Source organism: Balaenoptera musculus, chromosome 4, assembly GCF_009873245.2.
Source record: "Balaenoptera musculus isolate JJ_BM4_2016_0621 chromosome 4, mBalMus1.pri.v3, whole genome shotgun sequence".
Classification (NCBI taxonomy): domain Eukaryota; kingdom Metazoa; phylum Chordata; class Mammalia; order Artiodactyla; family Balaenopteridae; genus Balaenoptera; species Balaenoptera musculus.
In genome coordinates, this window is record NC_045788.1 from 61,765,493 (window position 1) to 61,791,851 (window position 26,359).

Here is a 26,359-nt window from a genome sequence, read left to right on the forward strand (position 1 = left end):
CTTCCTCCCCCACCATACTGAACTGTCAGTGATTCATCCCCAGGGGCAAATCTCAACACAACCCCTGTGCATGCCAGCCCGACTTGGAGACTTGCATCCTTGGGGCCTGTTACTGACCCCCATTCAACCTGGATTTATTCATAGGAGGCTGCAGACTTTGAATCTAGATTGCTTCTGACCCCAGCTCCAGCCCCAACTCTGGTGACCTATCCTGCTCAGGTTGTATTATTTACCCAAGGAGGCCACGCTGTAATGATGTTCCCAGGCCAGGCTGACCTGCCTGTGTTTACTTGGCAACGCTTCTCTGTCAGTTACATGCACCTGAGATTCCCAAGTATCTGCTCCTCTCCCCAAAAAGAATTGGAGACATTTTGGGCTGGCTCCTGTAGCAAACCAAAGCAGCAGCTACACACACACGCACACACAGGGGGGTCTGTGTTTATTCACACACTCCTGGTACAGTGAGGATGGAGGAACATTTACAAAGGACATCCCTGGGGTTGAGAATATCTCCAGGGCTAGGGCTACAGGTGTCATCCAAAGATGCAATGCAGCCCCCATTTGGATTCCCAGGGGCAGGACGCAGGGGTCCAAGGTAAAATCAGACCTGGGCCCTTGGAAGGTGATACCTTGAGGGGAGGGGTCTGCCAGAGAGCCGTCTGGGGTCAGGCATGGGCAGACTGGTCATATGGTTGGTTACCATGTTGGGGGCTTGTCCCATCCCAGCCTCCACACCCATCCTATCTGCCAGGCGCAGAAGAGCGTGGCCGAGACCGTGGGGGGAGGGCATGAACCACGAGGGGAATCAGTAAACAAAGAGTCGGATATAAAAATACAAATGTGCTGAGGAAGTCCCTTAGAAAGAGGCTGAGGCTGGGGTCACGCCAGACAGGGGTGGAGGGTGAGGAGCGGCCTGGAGGGCTGGGCTCAGGTGGGTGGGAAGCTCATGCAAATATGCAGCCAAACATCCCTGGCCGCGTGCGAGGTCCGACACCGGCAGGCAGCCGGTCTGCGGACCAGACCTGCCTGAGAGGGGCGGGGCAGGGGAGCCGTGCGGGAGGGGACGGGCCGGGGCTGAGGGCCGCGGGTCTCTGTCCGTTCCGGTGTGCGGGGTGGGGCTGCGGCCCGAGGTTCTAAAGTGCATGAGCGCGGTGGCGGGCTCCGGGCCGGTCCGCGCCGCCGCTACCGCCGCCGCCGTGGTGCTGAAGCGGACAGCTCCGGAGTGCCTGGCGGCGGCGGCAGCGACTATGACCCGAAAGCGGCGCGGCCCTGCAGCCCCCGCCCGCGGGCGCCTGGGCCGGGGCGGGGGGCGCCGGCAGCCGCATCGCCGGCCCGCGGTCCTGGCCGCCGCGGGGCTGGGCCCGGAGCCCGCCGCCTGAGCCGGCGCGTCTACACTCCGGACGGCGGCTTCTCCCCCATCCCTTTCAGCACGTCGTCTATCCGGTCATCCTCGATCACCACTGCGCAGGGAGAAAGCGCGTCAGCCGCGCGGCCTCGGGGGGCGGCGGCGAGAATGGGCCCCTGGTCCTCGCGCCCCGCTCAGCTACTGCCCGTGGCCCAGAGACGCCCCTCGGACCTCCGTGCTACAGTGACCTCCCCATCCGAACTCTCCTGCCGACTCAACCCACTGCTGACCCCAGCTCCCACAGCCCCACTCCTCTCCTTGTGGAGGAACGCCCCTCTTCCAAAGACTCCAGCCGTTCAACCTTCCAGTCCAAACCCTCCCGCCACCTGAGCTCTCCTCCATCCGAGCTGATCGGAAAGCTTTTGCTCATGGGATCCCCCTCGTCCACCCTCACTTCAACAGAATTCCCTCCTCAAACCGAATCTCCATCTCTTCCAGCCCTCTCCTCAACCTAACCTTCTTGCGGCTAGAACCCCTCTTCCGATCCTGGCACCGACAGAGCCCCTTCCCCATGCAAACAACCAGGACAAGCGAACCCCCGGCCCCCTGCCCATTCTCCAGTCAGACATCCCTCCCCACCCGAAGGTTCTTCCGTAGCATACACCGACTCAGCGTTTGATCCCGAAGAAGCGGCCCGTCGCCCCATGTTCCCACTTCAGGCAGCCCCAAATGCCCCGGCCGGCCCCTCCCCTTCGCCCGGGTGTCAAGGCTCTACTTCCAGAGGTGGCGAGCATCGAATTCGGGGCACTGCTCTCCCAGGAGAGGGGAAGAGGGGGACACAACACTGCAGCAGGGACCCCCCCTCCAACCCCGGCCGGCGAGCGGCTGGCTGCGCTGGTCTGCGGCAAGAGCTGCTGGCGCTTGGCGGGGAACTGCAGCCGGGGGGCCCCGGCGGAGGGTTTCTGGGTCAAGCGACGACTCCGGGCCCCGGCCGCGTACCTCTCTTGGCTCGGCCGATCTGGCCCAGCTTGGGGGGTCGCTTGGCTTGGTTGCCCGCGAAGAAGGAGTTGGTGTCCTGCAGGCGGCAGCTGAAGGAGAGGTCAGAGCCCTCGGGGTCGGCGCCGAAGCGGCCCATCTTGTCCTCACTGTAGGGCAGGATCTCGGACATGGCGGGTGCGGGGTGGGCGCGGGACTGCGGCGGGGCGCGGGCGGCGGGCTAGCTGCCGGACCGGCCCTAGCTCAGCAGGGGAGCCGGCGGAAAGATGAAGTCATGCAGCATCCGGGGCTGCGGAGCCAAGCGGGGCCTCCTCCCCCGCGCCTCCGCCTCCCGGGCCGCTGGGCAGGCGGCGGCGGCGGCGGCGGCGGCGGCGGCGGCGGGGACCGGGCGGGGGCGGTGCGCCGGGGGGCGGGGGGCGGCGGCGGCGAGAGCGGAATGACGATGAGCGCCCGACTGCCGCAGAGCGCGGCGGGCGGGGCGCAGTGGAGGTGGGGCGGACACCGGCCAGGGGAGGGAGGGAGGCCGGCCGCGGGGGTGGGGTGGTGTGCGGACAGGAGCGCGCCCAGCTCTCTGCGGAGGAAAAGGAGCGAAAATGGGAGGGTCCTGCCATTGGCGGGACTGGCGGCTGGGCGAATGGTACCGGCCAACGGGTGCAGGAGGCGGACACCGGAAGCGCTGCCGGGGTGGGGGGCGGTCGGATACGTCGGAGATGTGCTGGAACCCGCAGGACGCGGGAATGGCTCAGGCCAATAGGTGGTGCCCCCGCCGTTGGCGCGCTCTTGTATAGGGTTGCTCTTCTGGTCTGGCGCGCTCTTGTACAGGGTTGCTCTTCGGGTCTTAAACTGTTCATCTGGAGCCTGTGTTTCTCTGACTGTCCTCTGTTTCTGTCTGTGCCTATTTATATGTCAGTCTATCTCCATGTGTCTGTCTGTGTCTCTGTCTCAGTGCCCCATATCTCTTTGTGTCATGGTCTCTGTCTACGTCTATCTCTTAAGTGTCTCTGCTCTTCTGTATCTGTCTCCATGCTTGGCCTCTATGTGCCGTAGTGACACATGGGGGCCTCAGGGTCTGGGAGAACCGCAGGGCGCGGCGGGCGCTTTGAGCCCGAGTTTCGGCGCCAGCAACAGGGCTGGGGGTCTCGGTCTCTTCTTGGAGGAGTCTCGGTAACTGGGCCGACGCGCGCTCACTAGGGCATCCCTCAACCCCCAGCGCTGTTGCAGCCGCCGAAACTCGGGCTCAAAGCGCCCGCCGCGCCCTGCGGTTCTCCCAGCCCCCGAGGCCCGCGCTGCGCTTGCAGTGTAGGAGGAATGAATGACGGCGTCGCGCGGGGCGCCCTGGCTGCAGGTGACGCGGGGAAGCCCGGAGCGCCTGAGGACGCGTCGCGCGCGCGAGTTTGTGTCCGGAGGTAGAGGGGGAGGGATAGAGGACGCCTCCGCCCTGGGTGCGGTGCATCGCGTAACAGCTCTCGCCTCCAGGACTGTAACGCACCCTCTTCTCTCCCCCGCTCCCCCTCTGGCCGTCAGCGGCTTCGTCACCTGCTCGCCAGCGCGCTGGGGCTCTGGCGCAATCTCTGGCCTTGGGGGAGGGGGGCGTCTCACATTCGGTGACAGTGACGACAGCACTGATAAGGGTAATTATCATCCGGACGTTCAGTCCATACTCGAGGCGGAGAGTTCTCCACCGTCGCTGAAGCGCTTTTTCTCCTTCCCTCTAAATCACTTAGCTCCTGGCGCTGGGTCTCCTTCCTCCAGCAACTCCTCACCACGTGTTAGTCCTGGGGACACAAAGGCGAATGCCATGGTGGCTGCCCCAGGACGAGGTTGGGAAGCGCCAGAGTTGCCTCTGTACAGGCCTCACTCAAGACCACAGTCCTATCCCTATCAGACCCTCCTCTGCTGTGTCCTAGCCTCTGGGATGAGGGCTGAAGCTGGAGGTGGAGGCCCAGCTGGAGTGAGAGGAGCCTCCAGACCTGGAAGGACAGGAGAAGCTGGAGCTCAGGGTCACTAGGAGAGAGTCCAGAAAATTCCACCCCCGCAGGGGGTTGTCCAGCAATGGGTTCCAATCCAGCCTCTGCCGCTTTCTGTGTGGCCTTGAACAGATGGCCCCAAAATTAGTTTTAAAACATTAGTTAAAAAAAAATTAGTTCATTTGTACTTGTAACCTTTTAGGGAAATACGAAAAATCACACAAAACCTTTCGTATATATCCTTCCCATCTTTTTCTCATTCATTTGCATAATATGCATACCTCTCTGAGCCTCCATGTTCTAGTGTGAAGCCTAGAGATGATAGAGCCTACATAATGACAGTTTTGTAGATGAACTTGTCATGAAGTGAAGTAGTTTGTCTCAGGAGGTAATGAGCTGCCCCTACCAAAAGTGCTAAAGGGGCCATCCAGATTCTTGCCAAGAATAGGATGAGAGCACTGTGTGGGGAACTGAAACATTTCTCGTTTCTCCCCTCAGAATGAGGGAGACTGAAGGAACAACAATTTAACTTGGAGATCCTTCTTAAATAATCTTAGTCCTGTAAGGTACATGCTGGATTGTGATTAAAGCAAAGGACATAAGTGCATAATTGTAAAGATATAGTAATATATGTTTCAGCTATGTTGTGAAAATTTGGAGGGAATTTTTTACTTATTTTTATTTATTTATTATTTTTGGCTGCGTTGGGTCTTCGTTGCTGTGTGCAGGCTTTCTCTAGTTGCGGCAAGCCGGGGCTACTCTTCGTTGCGGTGCGCAGGCTTCTCGTTGCGGAGCACAGGCTGTAGAGCGCGGGCTTCAGTAGATGCGGTGCGTGGGCTCAGGCTCAGTAGGTGTGGCGCGTGGGCTCAGTAGGTGTGGCTCGTGGGCTCTAGAGCACAGGCTCAGTAGTTGTGGAACACGGGCTTAGTTGCTCCGCAGCATGTGGGATCTTCCTGGAGCAGGGCTCGAACCTGTGTCTCCTGCATTGGCAGGCAGATTCTTAACCACTGCACCACCGGGGAAGCCCTGGAGGGACTTCCTTTTTTTTTTTTTTTTTTCATTTTTCCACACGGAGGGACTTCTTTAAATTATGCTCCTTTACTTAAATTCTGATGTTCTGCATCCCTGCCTATGAGATGAAAATTCATTTTCACAGATAAAATGAAGTAAAGTTTGCTTGGATTTTTGTGAAAATGCATTGAATTTCTTTTGAAAGCCCCTCAAAACCTAGTGGGATTAATCCATACGTTCTCAGCAGAATAATATGCCTTTTGACAATTGAATATTAATGACACTTTTATTCAAGTGGAAACTGTAGGCCTGTGTAGTGGGTTGAACCGGGTCCCCCCTAAAATTCATGTCTACCTGGAACCTCAGAATAGACCTTATTTGGAAACAGGGTCTTTGCAGATGTTAATTAGTCAAATTAAGCTAAGGTCATACTGGATTAGGGTGGGCCCTATATTCAATCACTGGTGTCTTTGTAAGAAGAGGACAAGTGAACAAGACATATACACACATGAGAAGGCCTCGTGAAGGAGCAGAGATAGGAGTGATGTGGCTGCGAGCCAAGGAACACATAGTGTTGCTGGGAGCCACAAGAAGATGGAAGAGGCAAGGAAGGATTCTTCCCTAGGGCCTTCTGAGAGAGCATGGCCCTGCCTAGATTTTGGACTTCTCACTTCTGGAACTGTAAGAGAATAAGTTTCTGGGTTTTTTTTTTTTTTTTTTTTTTTTTTTGGCTGCACCACGAGGCATTAGTTCCCCAACCAGGGATCAAACCCACGCCCCCTGCAGTGGAAGCCCATCATCCTAACCACTGGACCGCCAGGGAATTCATTATAAGTTTCTGTTTCAAGCCACCCAGTTCATGGTACTTTGTTACAGCAGTCCTAGGAAACAAATACGATCAGTTACAAGTATTTTGGGGTCATCTTTTCGCATCTCTCATGATCATGTTTCTCCTTCCTTAAGCTCTCCCCGGACCCTTTGCTCCCACCCTGTCCACTCAAGGGAAGCCTACACCATGAGGGTATTTCTGGACTCTTCTATTTAGCAGAGGCTGATAAATCACAAAAAAGAATGAAGCACATCTGTGTGGACTGACATAGTAAGATCTCCAAGGCCTGCCAAAATATCACCAAATAACAAGTGTAGAGTATGATTTCATATGTGTGTATACATACGTATGCACACTTACACACACACAACAGTGTATTTAGGTATGTAAATGCATATAAAAGAAAGAGCAGGAAGGATACATACCCAACTGCTAATAATGTTTATCTCTGAGGATGGTACTGGGATCCTGGCAGAATGAAGTTCATGTTTTATTCTATATACCTCGGGAGTATATTACATTTGCAATAAAAAGGTTTTAGTGATTTTTTAAAAAAAAAGATTTAAAACCGATGATATAGTCCATTTATCAAACATCACACTCTGACCCTAGACAAATCAGTTGACTTAGAAAGGAGATTAGTAGTTAACAGCATGGAGTTTAGATTCAAATCAAGGATCTGCCTTCTCCCTGATATGTGACTTTTAGGTATGTTATTAAGCTTCCCTGTGTTGTAAGTTCCTCATCTGGACAGTGATATTGGTAGACTCTATTTCATTGGGTCATTGTGAGGATTAAATAAGTTAACATACATAAAGTGCTTAGGTAAGTGCTAGACAATAGAATTGTTAGCTATCATACAGAAAAGCATAAAGAAGAAGTTAAAAGTAACCTCATCATTAGATATATTCAGATTCACATTTTGTTGCATGTCCTTCCAATCTCTTTTTTTTAACCTATGCTTTTTTACTTTTTTGCTTCAATAAAATGAGATTTTGTAATTCTTTTTCTCTTCCGCTTAACTCTATATGGAGAACATTTCCCAATAGTATTAACTCTTCTTTTCTATCATTTGTAAATGTTGCATTGTATCCCATTGTATGGATGTTTGATTTATTTAACAAGCCCTCTACTCTCAGACATTGAATCCCCTCCCATTTTTTTTGTTGTTATTATAGACAGTGCTGAGATGAACATTTGTTGTAGGAGAAAAATGGCCCAAATATTTAATAGCATTTCCAATCAAGAAGTAGAATCTGGGACTTCCCTGGTGGTCCAGTGGTTAAGACTCCTCACTCCCAACGTAGGGGGCCCGGGTTCGATCCCTGGTCAGGGAACTAGATTCCTCATGCCACAATGAAGATCCCACGTGCCGCAACTAAGACCCTGCAAGCCAAATAAATAAATATTAAAAAAAAAAAAGTAGAATCTATTTCTCCATCATTGAATCTGGGCTTGACCACCTGACTTGCTTTGCTCAATAGGGACATTAGCAAATGTGATGCAAGCAGAGGCTTGAAAAGTGTTTATGTACTAGGGCTTGCCCTGTTTTTTGTTGCTGGGAATCCTGAGACCACCATATGAAGAAGCCTGGGCTAGCCTCCTGGGGAAGGAGAGACCACATAGAGACTGGGCCCAGCCATCCCAGCTGAGGCCCAAGCATGTGAATGAGGTCATTCAGCTACACCATTCAGCTCCTGGTGAGCTAACCCAGACCTGAAGAACCACCCAATCAATCTACTGAACATGAAAAGTAATAAATGTTTGCTATTTTAATCCATGAAGTTTGGGGAGGTTTGTTATACAGCCAAAGCTAATTGATACAAGCATGCTGTAGATAATGATTATTTCCTAGAACAATTTCCTAGAATTCAACTTTCTGAGTCAGAAAATATGTACACATACCTTTTATTGCTAAAAAGACTGTATCAGTTTTTTTTTGTTTTTTTTTTAATTTTTAAATTTATTTATTTATGGCTGTGTTGGGTCTTCATTTCTGTGCAAGGGCTTTCTCCAGTTGCAGCAAGCGGGGGCCACTCCTCATCGCGGCGTGCGGGCCCCTCACCGTCGAGGCCTCTCCCGCTGTGGAGCACAGGCTCCAGACGCGCAGGCCCAGCAGCCGTGGCTCAGGGGCCCAGTCGCTCCGCGGCATGCGGGATCCTCCCAGACCAGGGCTCGAACCCGTGTCCCCTGCATCAGCAGGCAGATTCTCAACCACTGCGCCACCAGGGAAGCCCCACTGTATCAGTTTTTAAGCCACCAGCAGTATATGACAGTGCCCACATTCCCCATCTTTGTCAACACTGGACATTAATGTGTGTTGTTATCTTCATGACTATACTGTTCTTGTAAGTTAACACATAAACATTTTCCATTCCCTCTCAATTCACAGTCAATTTAGAGAAAAATAGACCCCCAAAACTTACTCTTATAGGAAAAGAAGAGCAGAAAAGAGAGAGAAAATAATAGTGAGAGAATAAAACAGAGTCAAAGGTTATAAACACAGAGGAAAAAAAAATAGAAATATAGAATACAGCAGGGATTTTCCTGGTGGTCCAATGGTTAAGAATCTGCCTTCCAATGCAGGGGACATGGGTTTGATCCCTGGTCGGGGGAATTAAGATCCTACATGCCTCGGGGCAACTAAGCCCACGTGCCGCTGCAATAAAGACCCAGCACAGCCAAAAGAAAAAAAAAGAATAGAGCAACCTCCAAGCCTTTTTATACATAGGGTACTTAACATGCATTCAGGAATAGCTGTGAACCTAATAAATGATTTGGGTCATCAAAGAGGCATGGAAAGTAAATGTCCATTTAGGCCAAACCTAGTGAAACTGGGAACACTGTCAAAGCAGGTACCAACCTCTTTCTTATGTGTTTGCATTTAATTCTCACAACAATACTCTGAAATAGGGATGATTGTTCCCACCTTACAGATGAAGAAAAGTGAAAGGTCAGAGCTTTCAAATAAATTAATATAGATAAAAAAAGTAAAGAGTTGAGCCCAGATTTGAGTCCAGGTCTGTCTGGCTTGAAAACTATGTGCTTCCCCTTGCTCTTCCAGAGATGTGGCAGAAGACTAGCAACTAATGCTGGGAGGAAGTATATCCTCCTTTTGATTCATATTGCCAACCTGCTCTTCAGAGGGCTGTCAGATTGCCTGGGTTTGAATTCCAGCTCTACTGCTTACTAGCTGTGTGACTCAGCCTCTCTATGCCTCAGTTTCCTCATCTGTAAAATGGCTTCATAAGTGCCACGAGGATAAATGAGTACATCGAAGTAAAGCACCTAGAGCAGTGGCTGGCCATGGTACAGTGCTGTATAAGCTGGCTACTTACAGCACGTCATTGCAGCAGCCATGGGATTATTCTAATGAACCTGTTGCCAGAAAGTCCTTACAAAGTGGCTTTGCTTATACTCACATGGCCATGTCATGGTGGAATCTTCCATGTGGCAGGACTGACCCTGCTGCCATGTTTCGCTTCATCCAGGCTTGGGGGAGAGGGGAAAGAGGTGAGTGATGTGATGCCACACTGTCATCAGACTGAACATGAACAACTCCAGAGACTTGTCCTATGTGGATATCCCAAGGTCGTGCTGCTGCAGACCACAGTGTGGCTGGATGTGAAAGTTCCTTGCTCAGGGAACCCCTGACTAACCTAGAACGCATGTGCCTACTCTACCGTCTGGGAAACAGAACAGGCTTCCTCCAGCCGTGCAATTCTCATTTCTACCTATAGGATTTTAATAATAATAACAACAACAATAATAATAGCAGCTAGAGTACTCATTACGTGCCACACATTGTCCTAAGCATTTTACAAGTATTGTTTCATTTAATTCTCACAACCATCCTTTGAAATAGGTACTATTCTTATTTCCATTTTACAAGAGAGGAAATTGAGTCTGAATCCAGAATCTTTCATCCTAACTATGACACTGTACTGTCTCTTGTTTGAGAACATGCAATTTTGGGGTGGAAAATGCCAAAAGACAGCAATCCAACATTTCTCAGCCTGATCCATTCATCACCTACCCTCTCTCAGCCACAAGAGCATTCCATGTTAGAACTGCTCACAGCAAGAGGTTTGAGAACTGAGGTGAGAGTCAAGAAATGGGTGGTGGATTTGTTACCATTCCAAGCCTTCTCAGGTCAAATCCATATACTCTTTTGCAAAAGAGAGGCGGGATGAGGATGAGGCACTTTTTAAAAATTTGTGGTAAAAAAACAAACAAAACAAAAAACTAGGCACTCTTCAGTGAAGCAGACTGTAACACCACCAGGCTTGATTAAGGAATGACAATATGGAAGGCAGATGGCAGATGCATAGATGCCACACTATTGCCTTTCAGTTAAATATTGCTTGGTGTGTGGGTTTTGTTTTTTTTTTTTCTTGTAAACCTCCCAAATAAAGTGATTTGCTTTCCTCAAGTTAGAAGTGTTAGCTCGTCTTTCCTTTAAATATCTGTGCATAGCTGTTTTTTTCCCTGCCGATTTGTTACCATCTGTAACCCTTCCTTTGTGAGATGATCTGATGACAACAATTATCTTGGAGAGTAAAAGTGCAGTCTTGAAGCAACATGTAAGGGTGGACTCAGAGTGTGGGCTGTGTGTAACATGATGTCCGAGCACTTTGTGTGTGTTGTATGTGTGTTGTGTGTGTCCAGAACCTCAGTATAGAACATATGTTGGCTCTGGGTGCCTGGTGCGTGTATACATGTTGTGTGAATATGCAGTGTGTGCATTCTGTGAGTGGTGAGTGTGTGTGTGTGTGGACCGTGTGTCGGGCTGAGTGCCTGCCTGTGTACTTTGGGTCTATGTGCTCCCTGTATAGATATCGTGCTGACGTCCTGAATGTGGGTCACCTCCTCTGTGCTGCTCTGTATGTGCTGGCTGAAAAGGGGCAGTGCGGACAGCTGAGGGAAGACGTTCTCCATGAGAGCATAATTTCTCAAAGGTGTTTAAAGGGAATGGGGAGGGCCTGCAATCTGGGGAGTTGGGCCAAAAAATATCAGCAGGGTTTGGGCCTGGGTCAAAGGAATGTAAATGACGGGAGGCTTGCAAGAGGGTGTTGCTGGGATGGGTGCTGACCACGAAGCTGAGAGGGAGTCTCCGGCGTTTCTGCAGGGCGGCTCGCTCCGGCTGGGGCGGCAGGCTGGGTGCAGCTCTGCGGGGCTGGCCGCGGGCACCCGGAGCGAGGACCGGGCGCCGGGCGGACGGCGGGGCGCGGCAGGCGCGCTCCTCCCCCTCCCCCACGTCTCCCCCACCCCTGGCGCGGCGCCGCGGCGGGAGGGGGGCGCAGGCAGGCGGGGGCGGCGGCGGCAGCGGAGCAAGAGGCTACGGCGACTGCTGCGATGAAGGGCGGTGGCGCGGCCGGGCCGGGGGCCGAGGCCACGGCCCGGGCGAGGGCCAGCCGCCGGGAGCCCTAAGGTGCCGCCGGCCCCAACTCCACCATGAGCGTCGCGCTGCAGGAGATGGGCGGCGGCGGCAACGTGAGTGGGGGCCCCGGGGGAAAGGACCGGGGTTGGGGGGGAGGCAGAGGGGCAGGCGGCGTCGGGAAGGGGCGCCGGCTCGCGGAGAAGGGGCTGTGAACTTGACGGGCGGGGTCGGAGGGACCCAGGCCGGAGAGCCCGGCGGGCCGGAGGGAAGGAGCCCGCACTTCATGCAGGAGGGGCCAGGCCGGGCGAGGGGCGCCGGGGCAGGGCCGTGGGCGCGCAGCTCTCTCTGCCTGACCTGGGTTGGCGCCCCGACTGTCTGGCAGATGGTGGAGTACAAACGCGCCACGCTGCGGGATGAAGACGCACCCGAGACCCCCGTAGAGGGCGGGGCCTCCCCGGACGCCGTGGAGGTGGGCAAGGGGGTCATCCCTGTCTCACCAGGCCCCTGCCCTGGCATGACGGCCGGCACACCCGGGAGCTCTGGGTTGCCCTGGAGGGTCACCTGCCCCCACCTCCGCTCCATCTCTGGCCTCTGCGCTAGGACTATGGTGAGGCGATTCGAAGTCATGACGTTGCACAAAACAGGCTGAGGGATCAACTCAGCTTGCTTCATTGCCCCTGTGCCCCAAGTTAACCCTGTTAGCGTCTTTGCTTCATGGCTCTGGAAACTGCCTGTGCCTTCACCCTCTGGGAGGACTTCTGTGATTGGGTCGCCCACCTGCAGCTTGCTAGCTCCAGGTCCCCCTCTGTTCCCCAGGTGGGATTCCGGAAGAGGACAAGACACCTCTTGGGCTCGCACACCCAGCTGGAGCTGGTCTTGGCTGGTGTCTCTCTACTGCTGGCTGCACTGCTTCTGGGTTGCTTGGTGGCCCTGTGGGTCCAGTACCACAGAGGTAGGTGGGCCCACTCCTGTCATCAGCCCTCTTAGCTTGCGGGCTGTGGAGGCAGAAGGGGCTGCTAAGGTTCTCCCTGGGTGGGGCCAGCCTTCCCCCAGCTGTTCTCCCTCCTCCCAACCTTCCTGCTGTCACGGCCCCTCCCAAAGCATTTGCCTCTCCTAGACTGACTGACAGTCCCCCACCCCACTACCCCCCATGTCCCCTGCCACAGACCCATCCCACAGCACTTGCCTCACAGAGGCCTGCATTCGAGTGGCCGGAAAAATCCTGGAGTCCCTGGACCGTGGGGTGAGCCCCTGTGAGGACTTTTACCAGTTCTCCTGCGGAGGCTGGATTCGGAGAAACCCTCTGCCTGATGGGCGTTCTCGCTGGAACACCTTCAACAGCCTCTGGGACCAGAACCAGGCCATACTGAAGCACCTGCTCGGTAAATGGGCCTGTCCGGGAGGCACTGAGCCAAGTACATGCCTCATTCCCAGCACAGGGCTCAGCACTTAGTAGGTACTCAAGAAATGTCCATGAATGAATGAATAAGTGGATGACTGCCACCACTCCTGGCATAGGGGATGCAGAGAGCAGGGGGCTCCTGAGGGGTGGAGATGAGTTTGAGGGGGCAGACCTCTGAGGTTAATGAAGGGACTCCTCTCTGCACTCTGGAGCACTGCTGAGGTGTGGTAGGCACCAAGGAGTCTGTAGTGCTTAGAGATCTTTGAGAGTCTCCCTGGACAGGGGAGAGGAAGCTACACTTCGCTGTGGCAGACAGTCTTCCTGGGTCTACATTAGGAGGACTACCCCCTTGAGAAGGCAAGGAGAGGGATCAAGCAAGGGTCCAGGACCCCTCTTAGCAGTTAGCATGGTTGCCACCCGGACCTGTGTTCTATTCAACAGAAAACACCACCTTCAACTCCAGCAGTGAAGCCGAGCGGAAGACACAGCGCTTCTACCTCTCCTGCCTACAGGTGGAGCGCATTGAAGAGCTGGGAGCCCAGCCGCTGCGAGACCTCATTGACAAGGTAGGCCCCCGGGATGGGCTGCAGGTGGGGGAGCAGCACAGGCCTTGGGAGAGGATGTGGCCCCAGAAAGCTTTAGGGGCCCCCTGTTCCAGAGGTGCCACCATGGTCTCTACTCAGATTGGTGGTTGGAACGTTACGGGGCCCTGGGACCAGGACAACTTCATGGAGGTGCTGAAGGCAGTAGCAGGGACCTACAGGGCCACCCCCTTCTTCACTGTCTACATCAGTGCCGACTCTAAGAGTTCCAACAGCAATGTTATCCAGGTACTAGGCTGGGGAAGGGTGGGGAGGGACTTATGGACTATTTGCTGAGACCAGACTCCCCTCCCCTGTGATGGGCTGGCTGGGGTGGCTCCCCCGCACAAGAGTCCAGATTTCAGGGCGGGGAGGACTCACTCTTTACCTTGCTATTGCAGGTGGACCAGTCTGGGCTCTTTCTACCCTCTCGAGATTACTACCTAAACAGGACTGCCAATGAGAAAGTAAGGAGCATCCTCAGAATATCCACCCCAACCCCCCTGAGCTGGGCTGATCCCTGTTTACTTTTCCCTTTGCCCAGGGTCAGAGTGGCGAAGGTGAGCCTATCCTGTCACCTAGTGAGCCGACTACCATTCCTTCTTCTTTCTCTCTTCATTCTCCCCTCCCTGCATTCTTCCCTCCCTCCTTTTTTCCCTTCCCTTTCCTTTCTCCCTTCCTCTTCCCTTCTTTCCTTCCTTCCTTTCTCTTACTCTTCCAGGAAAACATTTTACAGGCACCTACTGTGAGACGTACATTTCAGAGCCACTGTCATAGGAAGCTTTCAGTGTAGATGGGTTCACAGACCTAGATAGCTGAGAACATGGCTCAAAAGAGGGCCTCTGGGACTCAGGAGAGACCCGGCAGCCAGAGAAGTTTTCCTAAGGAGGTTGCATTTGAGCCAGGCCCTGTAGAATATCTAGGACTGGGTGACGGCATGCTCAGATTTTAAACAAAAGTGTTGAAGAAGGAATAGCTAAGGCGTGTTTGGACCACAGGAAGGGGTCCAGTTTGGCAAAGTGTAGAGCTCAAAGCAGATGAGAGAGTGGAAAGGTGGGTAGGAACTAGTTTGGGAAGGCAGTATGGCTGGGTGTGAAAAGTAGGTGCAAGAGAGGGAGCCTGGAGATCAGTTAAGAATGTCTGCAGTACTCCAGGCTCTGAGTCTGTGAGGACCCAAATGGGGGAAGTGGCAGAAGGAAAGTCAGGAAGGGGAGGATGCAAGAGACATAATCAAGTCCAAATCATGAACTGTTGATGCCTGGATGTTAGAAGAGATGAGTCGAAGGAGGAACAGGTAAAGATAGTTGAGGCTGTGCACCTGAATGATGGTGGAATGGAGGGGTCCTTAGAGAATTTGGGGTCCCTACAGGGAGAACCAGCTTCAAGCACATTGGGGAGGTGGTGATATCACAGGAAAAAGGCAGACTTTGAAGTCAGACCTTGATTTTAGTCCCAGCTTGGCAGCTTGGTGCAAGTTGATTAAGCTCTCTGAGGCTGTTTCTTCATCTGAAAAATGGGGATCACAGCATCTACCTCATATAGTGCTTGGAGGCAGGAGGAGGATGCAAGTTTATGCTTCTGCATGTGGCAGACCCTTAGGGAGTGGGAGCTGCTCATTTCAGACGTGTGAGTGTGAGGGACCTGGGTATCATCTCTGTACAGAGGTCAGCAGACAGCTGTGAAAGCTGGGTGGGGTCCTGGAGAGAGCACGGGCCTGGAGGGAGCTGAAGGCTTGAGGGGCATCTCCTTAAAAGCCTAGACAAAGGCTTAGGAGAAGTGAGAGAAAGGGTAAGACTAGAGAAGGAAAAGAAGGAGATCTTTGGGACTTCCCTGGTGGCGCAGTGGATAAGACTCTGTGCTCCCAATGCAGGGGGCCCGGGTTTGATCCCTGGTCCGGGAACTGGATCCCACATGCATGCCGCACCTAAGAGTTTGCATGCCACAACTAAGGAGCCCGCGTGCCGCAAGTAAGACCCAGTGCAACCAAATAAATACATAAATATTTTTTTAAAAAAAAGAAGAAGGAGGAGGAGATCCTTGTATTTCAAGGGCAGCGGGAGAAAGAGAGACTTCTGTGGGGAAGGACAACCAGGAGGAGGGGTTTGTCCTTCTCCCATTCGCTCCCAAACACTTACCAAGCATCCCTCAGCCAGACCCTCCGCTAGCATGTGGTGAACAAGACACTGCCACTCAGTGGGGGAGAAGGCATGAAATGGCCAAGCGCAGTTATCCTGTGTACAGTTGCTGGGACTGTTGTAAGAGGAGGAGCATGGCATTCCGAGAGTGCAGTAACAGGGAGCCAGCTTGGTCCTAGGGTGAGGGTAGGCTGTGGGAAGGGAGAGGGTTCTAGGCAAAGGGAACAGCTGATGCAAAGGCTCTGAGGTGGGAAGGGCTGTGACTTGTTGACAGATCAGAGAGGGGAGTGGGAGGGGAGAGTGGGCCAAGTCCTTCTGGACAGGTAGGTGGAGTCATGTTATACATAAACACTATGGGTCAAATTTAGCATTTATCCCAAAGAAATGGAATAGGAAACTCAAAAGTGGAGAGTGTTATGAACAGATGTGTGGTTTTGATATCACCTGAGTTAGGGGAGGAATTTTGAGAATTCAGGAGAGAACCACATGGTCTGACCCCCAGGAAAGGGCAGGAGAAGCCTCAATTCAGCTCTCAGTGTGTCACCAGTTGTCTTGGGTAAGAAGTCTCCTGTGCCAGCATCTAGGGGAAGCTGTAGTGCCAAAGGAAGTCTTGGGAATTCTCTGGCGGTCCAGTGGTTAGCACTCCACACCTCCAGTGCCAGGGGCCCGGGTTTGATCCCTGGTCAGGGAACTAAGATCCCGCAAGCTGAGTGTCACGGCCAAAAAAAAAAAACCACATTTAAAAAAAAAGGCAAGTCTTAAGCTGAAAGTAAGGAAGTAGGGAGAGAGGGGTAAGTGAGTTGGGGGTCGGGGCAAGATCACTGGTTGAACCAACCATCCACTTTAGGAGCTGGGATAACTGGAATTGGTATGCAAACCTCTTCTTCTGACAGCAGCAGCAAGAAAGAGGGGAGGTGGGAAAAAGGAGATATTTTGAAGTGCAGAGAATGGATATTAAGGGATCTAAAACTTCTCAGTAAAGTGGAAGAGGAGATGGCCTTTGGCAATTAAAGGAGCCCTGGGTGTGGCTTCAGGGCAAGAGTGAGAGTGGTCCCTGGGATGAGGACCACAGGAAGTCAGTGCTGAGCAGGGCTGAGGGTCTCTGCATGGGTTTTCATCCATCAGTCAACAAATATTTATTGAGCACCTACTATGTGCCAGATGCTGTGCTAGAGCCTGCGACTACAGTGCAGAACAGAACAAACAGCCCCTGCCCCCATGCAGCTCAAGTGCCAGCAGGCGCTGAGGCGACATGGGTTTGTTCTGAGCCCAGGCAGTGCTGGGATTGTGGCCCTGGAGTCATCAGGCCTGGGCCACATTTCAACTCTGCCATCTGCTAGTTTGTGGTATGAGTCAAATCATGTAATCTTGCCAAGCTTCATCTGTAAAATGGAACTAATACTTTATGGAGTTGCCGTGGTGGGCGCAGGGTCAGGGGGCAGATATATTACAGGTAAAACGCCAGCAGAGAATTTGATACATGTATATACATGTAGTCACTAAATATTTCTTTTCTGTGCTTTTCTCCCCATTGGAGACCAGAGGGAAAGGCAGCAAGTTCGAGGCCTGGCAGGATGGGAGGTAGAAGGAAATTGAAGCCACTGTGGACCAAATTCCCCATTGGGGTCCACTCAGCTGTTAAGTGAAGGCACATGGTCACTGATGGGCTGGGAAAAGTAGAAGGGCTTTAGGAAATGAGAAGGCAGAGCAGTATGGGAAGCGGATCCATCCACTGGACAAATATTTACAGGGCTCCTATTCTGTGCTAGGCCCTATTCCAGACCCTTGGGATACAGTGGTGAATAAGCCGCTGTAACTTGGAACAGTGCTCTCCTGGAACTTACCTTCTCCTTGGGGAAACAGATGATGAACAATTGCATAAATAAATAAAAAAAGATCCTAGCAGATGGTGATAAGCAGTATGACAGAAATGATAAGGGTCATCCAGGAAAGCTTCTACGAGGAGGGTCTGCAGACGAGACAGTGAGGAGGGTCTGCAGAAGAGATGGTGAGCAGGGGTAGCAGCCAGAATGGTCATCTTAGCCTTGGGCAGGACTTGTTGCTGGGCTCTGAGGATGACTTGGGGCCTTGACAGGTGCTTACCGCCTACCTGGACTACATGGAGGAGCTGGGAATGCTGCTGGGAGGACATCCAGCCTCCACGCGGGAGCAGATGCAGCAGGTGCTGGAGCTGGAGATACAACTGGCCAACATCACGGTGCCCCAGGACCAGCGGCGGGATGAGGAGAGGATCTACCACAAGATGAGCATTGCAGAGCTGCAGGTGGGGCAGGCAGGGAACAGAGACAGCTGGGGGGGCCAGCCCTGGCACAGGCCACCCAGCTTCCCTTCATGCCATCTGTCTGAGGCAGCCAAGCCTCTCCTCATTTCCTTGCTTTCTCTGAGCTTCCCAGCTGAACTGTTGCTATCCTGGAAGGAAAAGTGGTGTCCATTTTAGGGCACCCCCACTGGGCCATCCCTTGGTCCCTTTCGTATTGTCTGGGGATGCATACAGGGATTATGTTAAAAATCTATGACAACTTGTACAAGATGTCCACAAAACAATCAGAAGAGAAATGGAAGCATCTCCTGGAGGGCCCTTACTGTGCCAGGCATCAGCCTCTTAGTCGTTGGATTATGGAAAAGTTGGGTAAGGGGGGGTTCTGGAGGAGAGGCAGGTATGTAGGGAATCTGGGTGGTATCTGGGGAGTTTGTTAACTGTCTGAAAGATATTTGAATATCTGCAGCCCAACTAAATATCACACATGGTGGTTTTCCTTGTATGATATGTGATTGGGTTTCCTGATTGAAAAGCACTTACGCCTGAAAACGGGTTTATTATAGGAAGGGGCCTCCAAGCAGCTAGTAGCTGTTGCTATGACAATGGAAAGGGCTCCCAGCTCCACTGTATCAATGGCGGAGTGGTCTGCTGAAAGCCAAGGGGGCAGGGACGCTTGAGATTTTTTTGCTCACAGGCCCTGGCGCCCTCCATGGACTGGCTGGAGTTCCTGTCCTTCTTGCTGTCACCGCTGGAGCTGGGTGATTCTGAGCCTGTGGTGGTGTATGGGATGGATTATTTGCAGCAGGTGTCAGAGCTCATCAATCGCACAGAGCCAAGGTGGGGGGTGGAGCCCAAGGTGTCAGGGGTGGGGCTCAGGGCTCTGTGCAGGCTCTTCCCCTAGGCTGGGGCTTCAGGGGACCCACCTGTGGTCTCTGTTTCCACACCTAGCTCCAACCTGACTTTTACAGTCAGGTGTGTGGTCCCAGGGTAAGAGAGAGGGATTATGGGACAGCTCCCACATGTGCCTCTTGGGACTCCTGTCTGCATGCTAGTAGAGCTGGTTTGGGGTGGAAATGTTACCTGCCTTTACCATATGTTCTGGCTACCTGAATACCAGTGTCCTGAACAATTACCTGATCTGGAACCTGGTACAGAAGACAACATCAAGCCTGGATCGCCGCTTTGAGTCTGCACAAGAGAAGCTGCTGGAGACCCTCTATGGCACCAAGAAGGTGGGCTTTCTGACTCTGCTCCCACCTTCCAATCCAGTCAAGCTGACACTTCACACCCACTGTGTGTCAGGCACCATTTGCACATGGAGCACAGGATTAGGAATCAGGCTGACTTGGGTTCCATTCCTAACTCCTCTATTTCTTGGCCTATGGGACCTTGAGCATATCCCCCCACCTCTCTGACTCTCCATTTCTTAGTCTGTAAAACAGGAATTTCTTGTGGGGTTGTTATGAGGACTGAGTTCACGTAAGTGAAGCACCTACCCAGTGCATGCTATGTGTAGGCACTCAACTTTGTTGATGAGGGTGAAGGAGAAAATGAATAAATGCAGTTCTTAGTTTCAAGAAGCCCTGTTAAGTGGGGGAAGGAGACGTGTAAACAAACATTATATTTTGGGGTGATAAGTGCTCACACTGAGTGACAAATCTTCTTTGTGTTGTAGGACAGAGGTGGAGACAGCACATTTTACCTGGGGGATGGGGGGCATTAGGAAAGGCTTCTCTGAAGAGGTGACATTTGAAGAATGAGTTCATCAAGAAAGCCAGGGAGAAGGGATTCCAGGCTGAAGGAATACCATGTGTAAATTCCCAGAGGCCAGAAGGACCGTGGTAGTTTTGCATGTGTTCTGGCATGACTTTGAGGACAGGGCACCGGAGAGGCCGAGGGTGGTGATGCGGGCCTGGGGCAATCCTTGGAGGGACCTGAATACTGTGCCTAGGAAGCCTGGCCTTGATTCAGGGATGGAGAACCTGGGATGGTTTTAAGCAGATGTGTAACCTGGTTGGATTTATGTATTAGATCATCTTTCTGCAGCTAAATGGAAGATGGATGGAGGGGGCGACGGGAGGGGGATGAGAATGGAGTCGAGTGTCTAGTTAGGAGGCCACTGCAATCTTCAGGCAAGAGGTGACAGTGTTATAGGACAGGGAAGTGGCAACGGCATGGACGGAGGAGACGATTAAGAAGCAGAGTTAGTATTAGAGTCTGGTGATAGATTGAACGTGAGGGTAGGGAGATGGAGGAAGCTGGTGACTCCCAGGTTTCTGGTATGGGGGACTGACTGGATATAAGACTGAGATGTGCAGCTGAGCAAAGAAACGTCTGGACCCCAGTGGGCCTCTGAGAAACATAAGAGGAGGAGAGTGCTGCAAATAGAGTGGGCAACACACATGTCCCTCCTGAGGTTTCGCTGCTGGGGTTGGCATGCTTTGCGATATTGCCCTTCATTTTCCCTGGAGTCTGAGGGAGAGATGGCACCCCAAACCCAGGCCTCCTATGTGCAGAGCTGAGAGGGGTTGGCCCTAGAGACAGAGAAGGGCCCTCAGACTGGAGGGCAGAGCCATCTCCAGGAGGCCTGGCTCTTTACCCCTTCCAGTCCTGCACGCCAAGGTGGCAGACCTGCATCTCCAACACGGACGACGCCCTTGGCTTCGCTCTGGGCTCCCTCTTTGTGAAGGCCACGTTTGACCGGCAGAGTAAGGAAATTGTGAGTCTTCAGGGTCCTTCCAACACTGCCCCTTGTTTTAGTTAAAATTCACCATTCATGTTTGTATGTACCTACAGGGAAAAAATTGGGAGGAAATTCATCGACAAATTAATGGTGATTACTTTGGGTGGTTGGGATTATGAGGGATCTTTTTTTTGTTTTTGTCTTTTAAAGGTTTCTGTGTTTTCCAAGTTTTCTACAATGAGTTTATGTTACCTATATAATTAGAAAAATAATGTTTATTTTTTAGGAAATGATGTTTGTGCTTAAAATATTACCTATAAGGATGTAAATGGCAGTGTTGTTTATAATAGGCAAAAATGACAACAGCTTAAATGTCCAGCATAGGGGACTGGAAAAACAAATTGTGATTAGCCTGGATTATGAGGCAGCCTTAAAACTGATGATTGTTAAGTGAAAAGAAAGTAAGTTATGAAATATATATATGTTGCACAACATAATTCCATATTATATGTGTGTGTGTGTGTGTGTGTGTATATATATATATATATATATATATATATATATATATATATATATATATATATATATATATATATATATATATATATATATGAATATCCCAGCAGGGGAAGACACTAGACATAGGTAATCAAAATGTTGAAAGGAGTTATCTGTGAGGGATAAGATTTTAAATGGTCTATTTTCTTCTTCAACTCTTCTCAATTTTCCACATTTTCTGCTATTAATGCCTTCTTTTCATAATCGGATAAAAATCAATGCACTACATTAAATTATAATGTTAATTCAGTTAACTTTTTGCCAGTTTTTTGATTAATTAGAAAAAAAGCCACCACAGTCCCAGTACCTTCACAGATCATGTTTCCTTCTCATCCTGCCCAGATGCTCAGCCTTATTTCAAGAGTCTGGGTACTCCCATGTGCTCCCCTGGAAGGACAGGGATGGGGCACTAGGGGGGATGGGGCACTAGGGTAGACGGGGAGAAAGGATGCTTTAATGTGAGTGGGAGGCAGACTTGTGCACCCTCCTTCCCAGGCAGAGGGGATGATCAGCGAGATCCGGACTGCCTTTGAGGAGGCCCTGGGACAGCTGGTTTGGATGGATGAGAAGACCCGCCAGGCAGCCAAGGAGAAAGTGAGCAGTGGCCAGGGTTGGGGTGCCATCTTGAGGTGAGGATGGAGAATACAGTTTTGGCGGGGTGGGGGAGCCTGGGGAGGAAAACCCTTAACCTGGTCTCTTTAGGCAGATGCCATCTATGATATGATTGGTTTCCCAGACTTCATCCTGGAGCCCAAAGAGCTGGATGATGTTTATGATGGGGTGAGTACCCTGCCCATCAGTACTGAACCTTAGCCCTGTGGGGGGCACAGGGCTCAGGAATGGGAGCTCAAGTGCTGAGAGGGAAGGAGATACTTGTTGCTGCCTTTCAGAGGCAAGTGCAGGCAGCCAGCATTGCTCAAGTGCTGGCTGTGTACCAGGCTGCGGGCTGGACAGCAGTAGAATGCAGTGTTCACAAGCAGGGATTTGTAGTCAAACCTGTTTTTACCTAACTGTAACCTTGGACAATTTATATAACCTCTCTGAGCCTCAGTTTCTTCATCTGTAAAAGGGAGTCCTATTAGCACTTACCTGATAGGATTGTTGTGAGAATAAAAGGAGATAGTATTAAAAAAAAATAAAGCAGCTACAACATAATATTGGCAATTATTATTTATTAGATATTTTACACCCATTTTACAGTTGAAGAAACTGAGGCTCAGAAGGGTGCTAATTAGTAGCCAAACTGGGACTATTATCTTCTCCAATGTGTCCTCTCACTGGCTTTCTACTTCCTACCATTCCCACAGTATGAAGTGTCTGAAGATTCCTTCTTCCAGAACATGTTGAATTTGTACAACTTCTCTGCTAAGGTGATGGCTGACCAGCTCCGCAAGCCTCCCAGCCGGGACCAGTAAGAATGGGGGCTGCAGACACTTGGGGCAGCAGGAGACGTAGGGGAGGTTTCCAGGGCTGAGGGAAGGGGATGGCAAGATGGATCCCAAATGAGGCACGAGGTTCTTCTAGAATGTAGGTCAGGGCTGCTGGGCATCGAGAATCAGGCTCCGCCTCAGCTTCTCCCTCCCCCAGGTGGAGTATGACCCCCCAGACAGTGAATGCCTACTACCTTCCAACCAAGAATGAAATCGTCTTCCCCGCCGGCATCCTGCAGGCCCCCTTCTACGCCCGCAACCACCCCAAGTGTGTCTGAGGCAGGAGGGGCTGGGTGCTGGGGCCTGGGCCTGTGGGTGAGCTGGGAGCAGGGCTGGAGGTGGGATCTAGAAGTCCCCCCACCATGTCCTCACTCAACATTCCTCACCTACCAGGGCCCTGAACTTTGGTGGCATCGGCGTGGTGATGGGCCACGAGTTGACACATGCCTTTGATGACCAAGGTAGAGGTCCATGCAGTTGTCTCCTCCAGCCTAGAATTCCTAGTGGCTCCTGCAAAACCTTGGGATGTTGGAAGCAGGCCCCGTGGACCCTGGGGTCTGTGGACTAGGGCTGGTGGGGGCACTTGTGCCCCCAAGGGTTGAGTTCTGGTCTCGGTGGGGTGCAAAGGTTAGTTCTCCTCAGGGCGCGAGTATGACAAGGAAGGGAACCTGCGGCCATGGTGGCAGAATGAGTCGCTGGCAGCCTTCCGGAATCACACGGCCTGCATGGAGGAGCAGTATAGCCAGTACCAGGTCAACGGGGAGAAGCTCAACGGCCGCCAGACGCTGGGGGAGAACATCGCTGACAACGGAGGGCTTAAGGCTGCCTACAACGTGAGTGGCCCCCTGGTGGCTGAGGCTCACCTGCCCTGGGGGGGCAGGGCACTGGGTGGAGCTGGTGGGCAGGCCCCGACAGACTTGCCATCTGTTCCCAACCCCAGGCTTACAAAGCATGGCTAAGAAAGCATGGGGAGGAGCAGCAGCTACCAGCCGTGGGGCTCACCAACCACCAGCTCTTCTTTGTGGGATTTGCCCAGGTATTGCCCTCCTGGGAGGCCGGGGGTCTGCCCTTCTCCTACAACCTCCTGGGCATGTCCTTAGAAGTCTGGGGCATGCAGAAGGGACTGGGAAATGGGGCCGAAGTTGGAGTGTGGAAAGTGGTTTGGGAAGGCCTCGTGAAGCCTTTTGGCGGGGTCCACAAAAGCACGTGAGGAGGGCTGAGGAGGGAGAAGGCTTCAGGAGGCTTTTGCAGATCTCGAAGGGCAGGGCTGCCCTGCCTGATGGGGCAAGGGGTGGGGAGCGGGATTGATCTTCACGATGCTCCTGTGAGGTGGCTGTGGAGGAGGAAGCGCGGGGCAAAGTGGCTCGTCCAGGGCTACCCAGGAATAAAGTAAGTGGCAGACTCAGCAGGGTCTCCCCCAGGTACTTTGCACTACAGCAGGCAGCCTCTGGGGGCTGGGTTTCTTCCCCTGGGACACATCCATCTGGGCAACCCATTGTCCAGGCAGCTTTGAAAGGCCCTTAAGAGGGAGGGCGCTTTCTCCTCCCTCGGTGCCGATGGCAAGGGGTCGGGGCTGAGACTCCGTCTAAGCCCTCTCCTACCTCCCTGAGGCCCCCGGAGCCCAGGGCCTGGGGCAGTGGTGCCATGTGTCCCTGGGGCGGCTCTGCTGCAGCTGGGGCAGTGGCCTTGCCCGCACTAGACACCCTGTGTCCCCGTGTCTGTCCTGGCCTGCAGGTGTGGTGCTCGGTCCGCACACCCGAGAGCTCTCACGAGGGGCTGGTGACGGACCCCCACAGCCCTGCCCGCTTCCGTGTGCTGGGCACGCTCGCCAACTCCCGTGACTTCCTGCGGCACTTCGGCTGCCCTGTCGGCTCCCCCATGAACTCAGGGCAGCTTTGTGAGGTGTGGTAGACCTGGGTCGGGGAGAAATGGCCAGCTGTTGCCAGGGCCTGGGGCAGCTTGCCCAGCGAGGCTGTCTGCTCTGCGGTTTGGAGAAGGCAAATGCCAGCTGGGCTGGGTCCGGCCCCTCCACACCACAGATGACATGAGTCCTAGTCCCTCCTCGACCACCACATCGTGCCTCTGCTTTGGGGGTGTCCCTGCCTCCAGCAGAGCCCCCACCATTCACTGTGACATTCTTCCGCGTCACCCTGCCTGGAGGAGGCCTGGGCAGGGGGCACCAGCTCCCACAGGAAGCAGTCCACCTCTTCTAGTCCCAAGCTCCCTGGGCTTGGTGGCCACGGGGCCTGCGGTGACTGCCACACGCTGACCACGCAGGGCCCGGCTGGTGTGCCTCCCACACTTCTCCCCAAGGCTCACTCAGTGCTCCCTCGGGAGTAGACGGAGCTCCTTTCAGCCCCACCCTCGGGGTGGCCCCCACCCCGTGTTGCTCCTGCTGCTGCTCCTAATACTGCTGCCAGCCCTCGCTGACAATCCACCTGTGCTCAGTTCCTAGTGGAAGCCTTCACGAACCTTCCTGCTGCCTCCCAGGTTCCCTGGGCTCAGAGGGGAAGAGTGTACCTGGAGGGGATGCTAGTCCCTGTGTCTCGGCGTACAAGTCTTAGGGGATGACTGCTTCTCCCTGGACCAAGCAGGAAAGCAGATAGAGCAGGGAGAGGGAAGGATAGAGTTTATTTTTACAGGAAAGAGGGTGGGGAAGGAGTGGTCTTGGCCCTGTAGGACCCTGTGCCAATAAACAGACACGCATCAGTCAGCCTGTCTCTTCCTTCAGTCCTGTTTTCATTTACTCATTCCACCAGTATTTATTGAGTACCTGCTGTATGCCAGGTACTCTTATAGGCACTCATTTACTCACTCACCAGACACAGGGGACTGAAATTTGAAGTCCCAAGAAGACAAAGAAAGAGGCAGGATGGAGGAATGGCATGAAATTGAGTCTGGCAAGTGGAGTACATCCTCCGCTCACTGGTGGCCATGTTCCATCACTGGCTGTTCTATAGCTGGAAGCGTTTGCCACGGCCCTCCACTGGTGCATGCAGCTGGGTCTGACACTGAGACTGGGTAACTACTTGGCCAGGGTCGGCTTGGAAGATGGGTGGCCCTTGCCCTGCAGTGGAGGGCAGCCCTGGCCAAGGTAGCATTTCACTCCCTGGAGCTTGGAGCACCAGCCTCTGCTTGTGGCTGAGAAGACATGCATTTCTCCATGTTCTCAAAGGCTCAGCGCTCCTGAGAGCCGCTCATCCCACCTACACACGCTCATCGAGGCCTACCAAGTTCCAGGCACAGAGACTGCAGGTTTGGCTGCCACCCTCCAGAACAAGTGAGGGAAACGGAGCATTTATTGAATACCTCTGTGTTCCAGGCACTTCTGCTAGGTGGCTCATTTCTTCCTTCCTTCATTTATTTATAAATTTATATATTCATAGATTTATTTTTATAAGTATATTGATTACCAATAATGTGCCAGGCACTGGTGACGGAAAGAGGAATAAGATGATTCCCTCCCTCAGGTGACTCTTCTTCTGTTGGCACTTTCACCTTCATAAGCTCACCCGATCCTCGCAGCAACATATTTTATAAGTGCTCCGGTTTCCATTTTACAGGTCTAACTGTAAACACTTCACTGCAGTCAGAGACCTGGATTGAAATTGAAGCTCTGACAGCTGTGTGAGCTTGAGCCGGTTCCCTAACCTCTATGAGCCTCAGTTTCTTTATCTGTAAAATGAGAACCAGAGCAAAGCAGTGGAAAGAGTCCAGTCTCAGTTCTCTTTAAAATGCAGTGTTCCCCAAGGTGTAAGTAG

General features: G+C 52.6%; 2 protein-coding genes across 8 annotated transcripts in view; one reads left to right on the forward strand and one right to left on the reverse strand.

The window, feature by feature from the left end:
* LOC118894391 (endothelin-converting enzyme 2) overlaps positions 1-25,943 on the forward strand; it is a 31,454-nt gene extending 5,511 nt beyond the window's left edge. Inside the window, exons 1-19 of one of the 7 annotated variants that reach the window (XM_036850622.1) lie at positions 10,932-11,641; positions 11,911-12,135; positions 12,345-12,480; positions 12,695-12,910; positions 13,372-13,496; positions 13,614-13,760; positions 13,913-13,978; positions 17,742-17,930; positions 18,622-18,764; positions 19,045-19,159; positions 20,536-20,646; positions 21,664-21,762; positions 21,871-21,948; positions 22,476-22,579; positions 22,756-22,866; positions 22,992-23,059; positions 23,241-23,431; positions 23,539-23,634; positions 24,333-25,943. In XM_036850622.1, coding sequence (XP_036706517.1) covers positions 11,603-11,641; positions 11,911-12,135; positions 12,345-12,480; positions 12,695-12,910; positions 13,372-13,496; positions 13,614-13,760; positions 13,913-13,978; positions 17,742-17,930; positions 18,622-18,764; positions 19,045-19,159; positions 20,536-20,646; positions 21,664-21,762; positions 21,871-21,948; positions 22,476-22,579; positions 22,756-22,866; positions 22,992-23,059; positions 23,241-23,431; positions 23,539-23,634; positions 24,333-24,509 — 2,436 coding nt within the window. In that variant the 5' untranslated portion in view covers positions 10,932-11,602 and the 3' untranslated portion in view covers positions 24,510-25,943. Of the gene's footprint in view, positions 1-10,930; positions 11,642-11,910; positions 12,136-12,344; positions 12,481-12,694; positions 12,911-13,371; positions 13,497-13,613; positions 13,761-13,912; positions 13,979-17,741; positions 17,931-18,621; positions 18,765-19,044; positions 19,160-20,535; positions 20,647-21,663; positions 21,763-21,870; positions 21,949-22,475; positions 22,580-22,755; positions 22,867-22,991; positions 23,060-23,240; positions 23,432-23,538; positions 23,635-24,332 lie in introns of those variants that run through there. The other 6 variants (XM_036850623.1, XM_036850627.1, XM_036850630.1 and 3 more) reach the window with 6 other exon arrangements.
* CAMK2N2 (calcium/calmodulin dependent protein kinase II inhibitor 2) lies at positions 421-2,738 on the reverse strand. The gene is made up of 2 exons (XM_036850631.1): positions 2,345-2,738; positions 421-1,460 (listed from the first exon to the last, which is right to left on the reverse strand). The coding sequence occupies exons 1-2, from the start codon at positions 2,511-2,513 to the stop codon at positions 1,390-1,392; spliced, it is 240 nt and encodes a 79-aa protein (XP_036706526.1). The 5' UTR covers positions 2,514-2,738; the 3' UTR covers positions 421-1,389.
* Positions 25,944-26,359: the final 416 nt, after the last annotated feature.

Excerpts from the sequence above, each read along its gene's own strand:
- CAMK2N2 (XM_036850631.1), bottom strand. The coding sequence starts at position 2,513 with ATGTCCGAGATCCTGCCCTACAGTGAGGACAAGATGGGCCGCTTCGGC. Across the intron at positions 1,461-2,344 it reads GATCGGCCGAGCCAAGAGAG|TGGTGATCGAGGATGACCGG; the intron begins GTACGCGGCCGG and ends CTCCCTGCGCAG.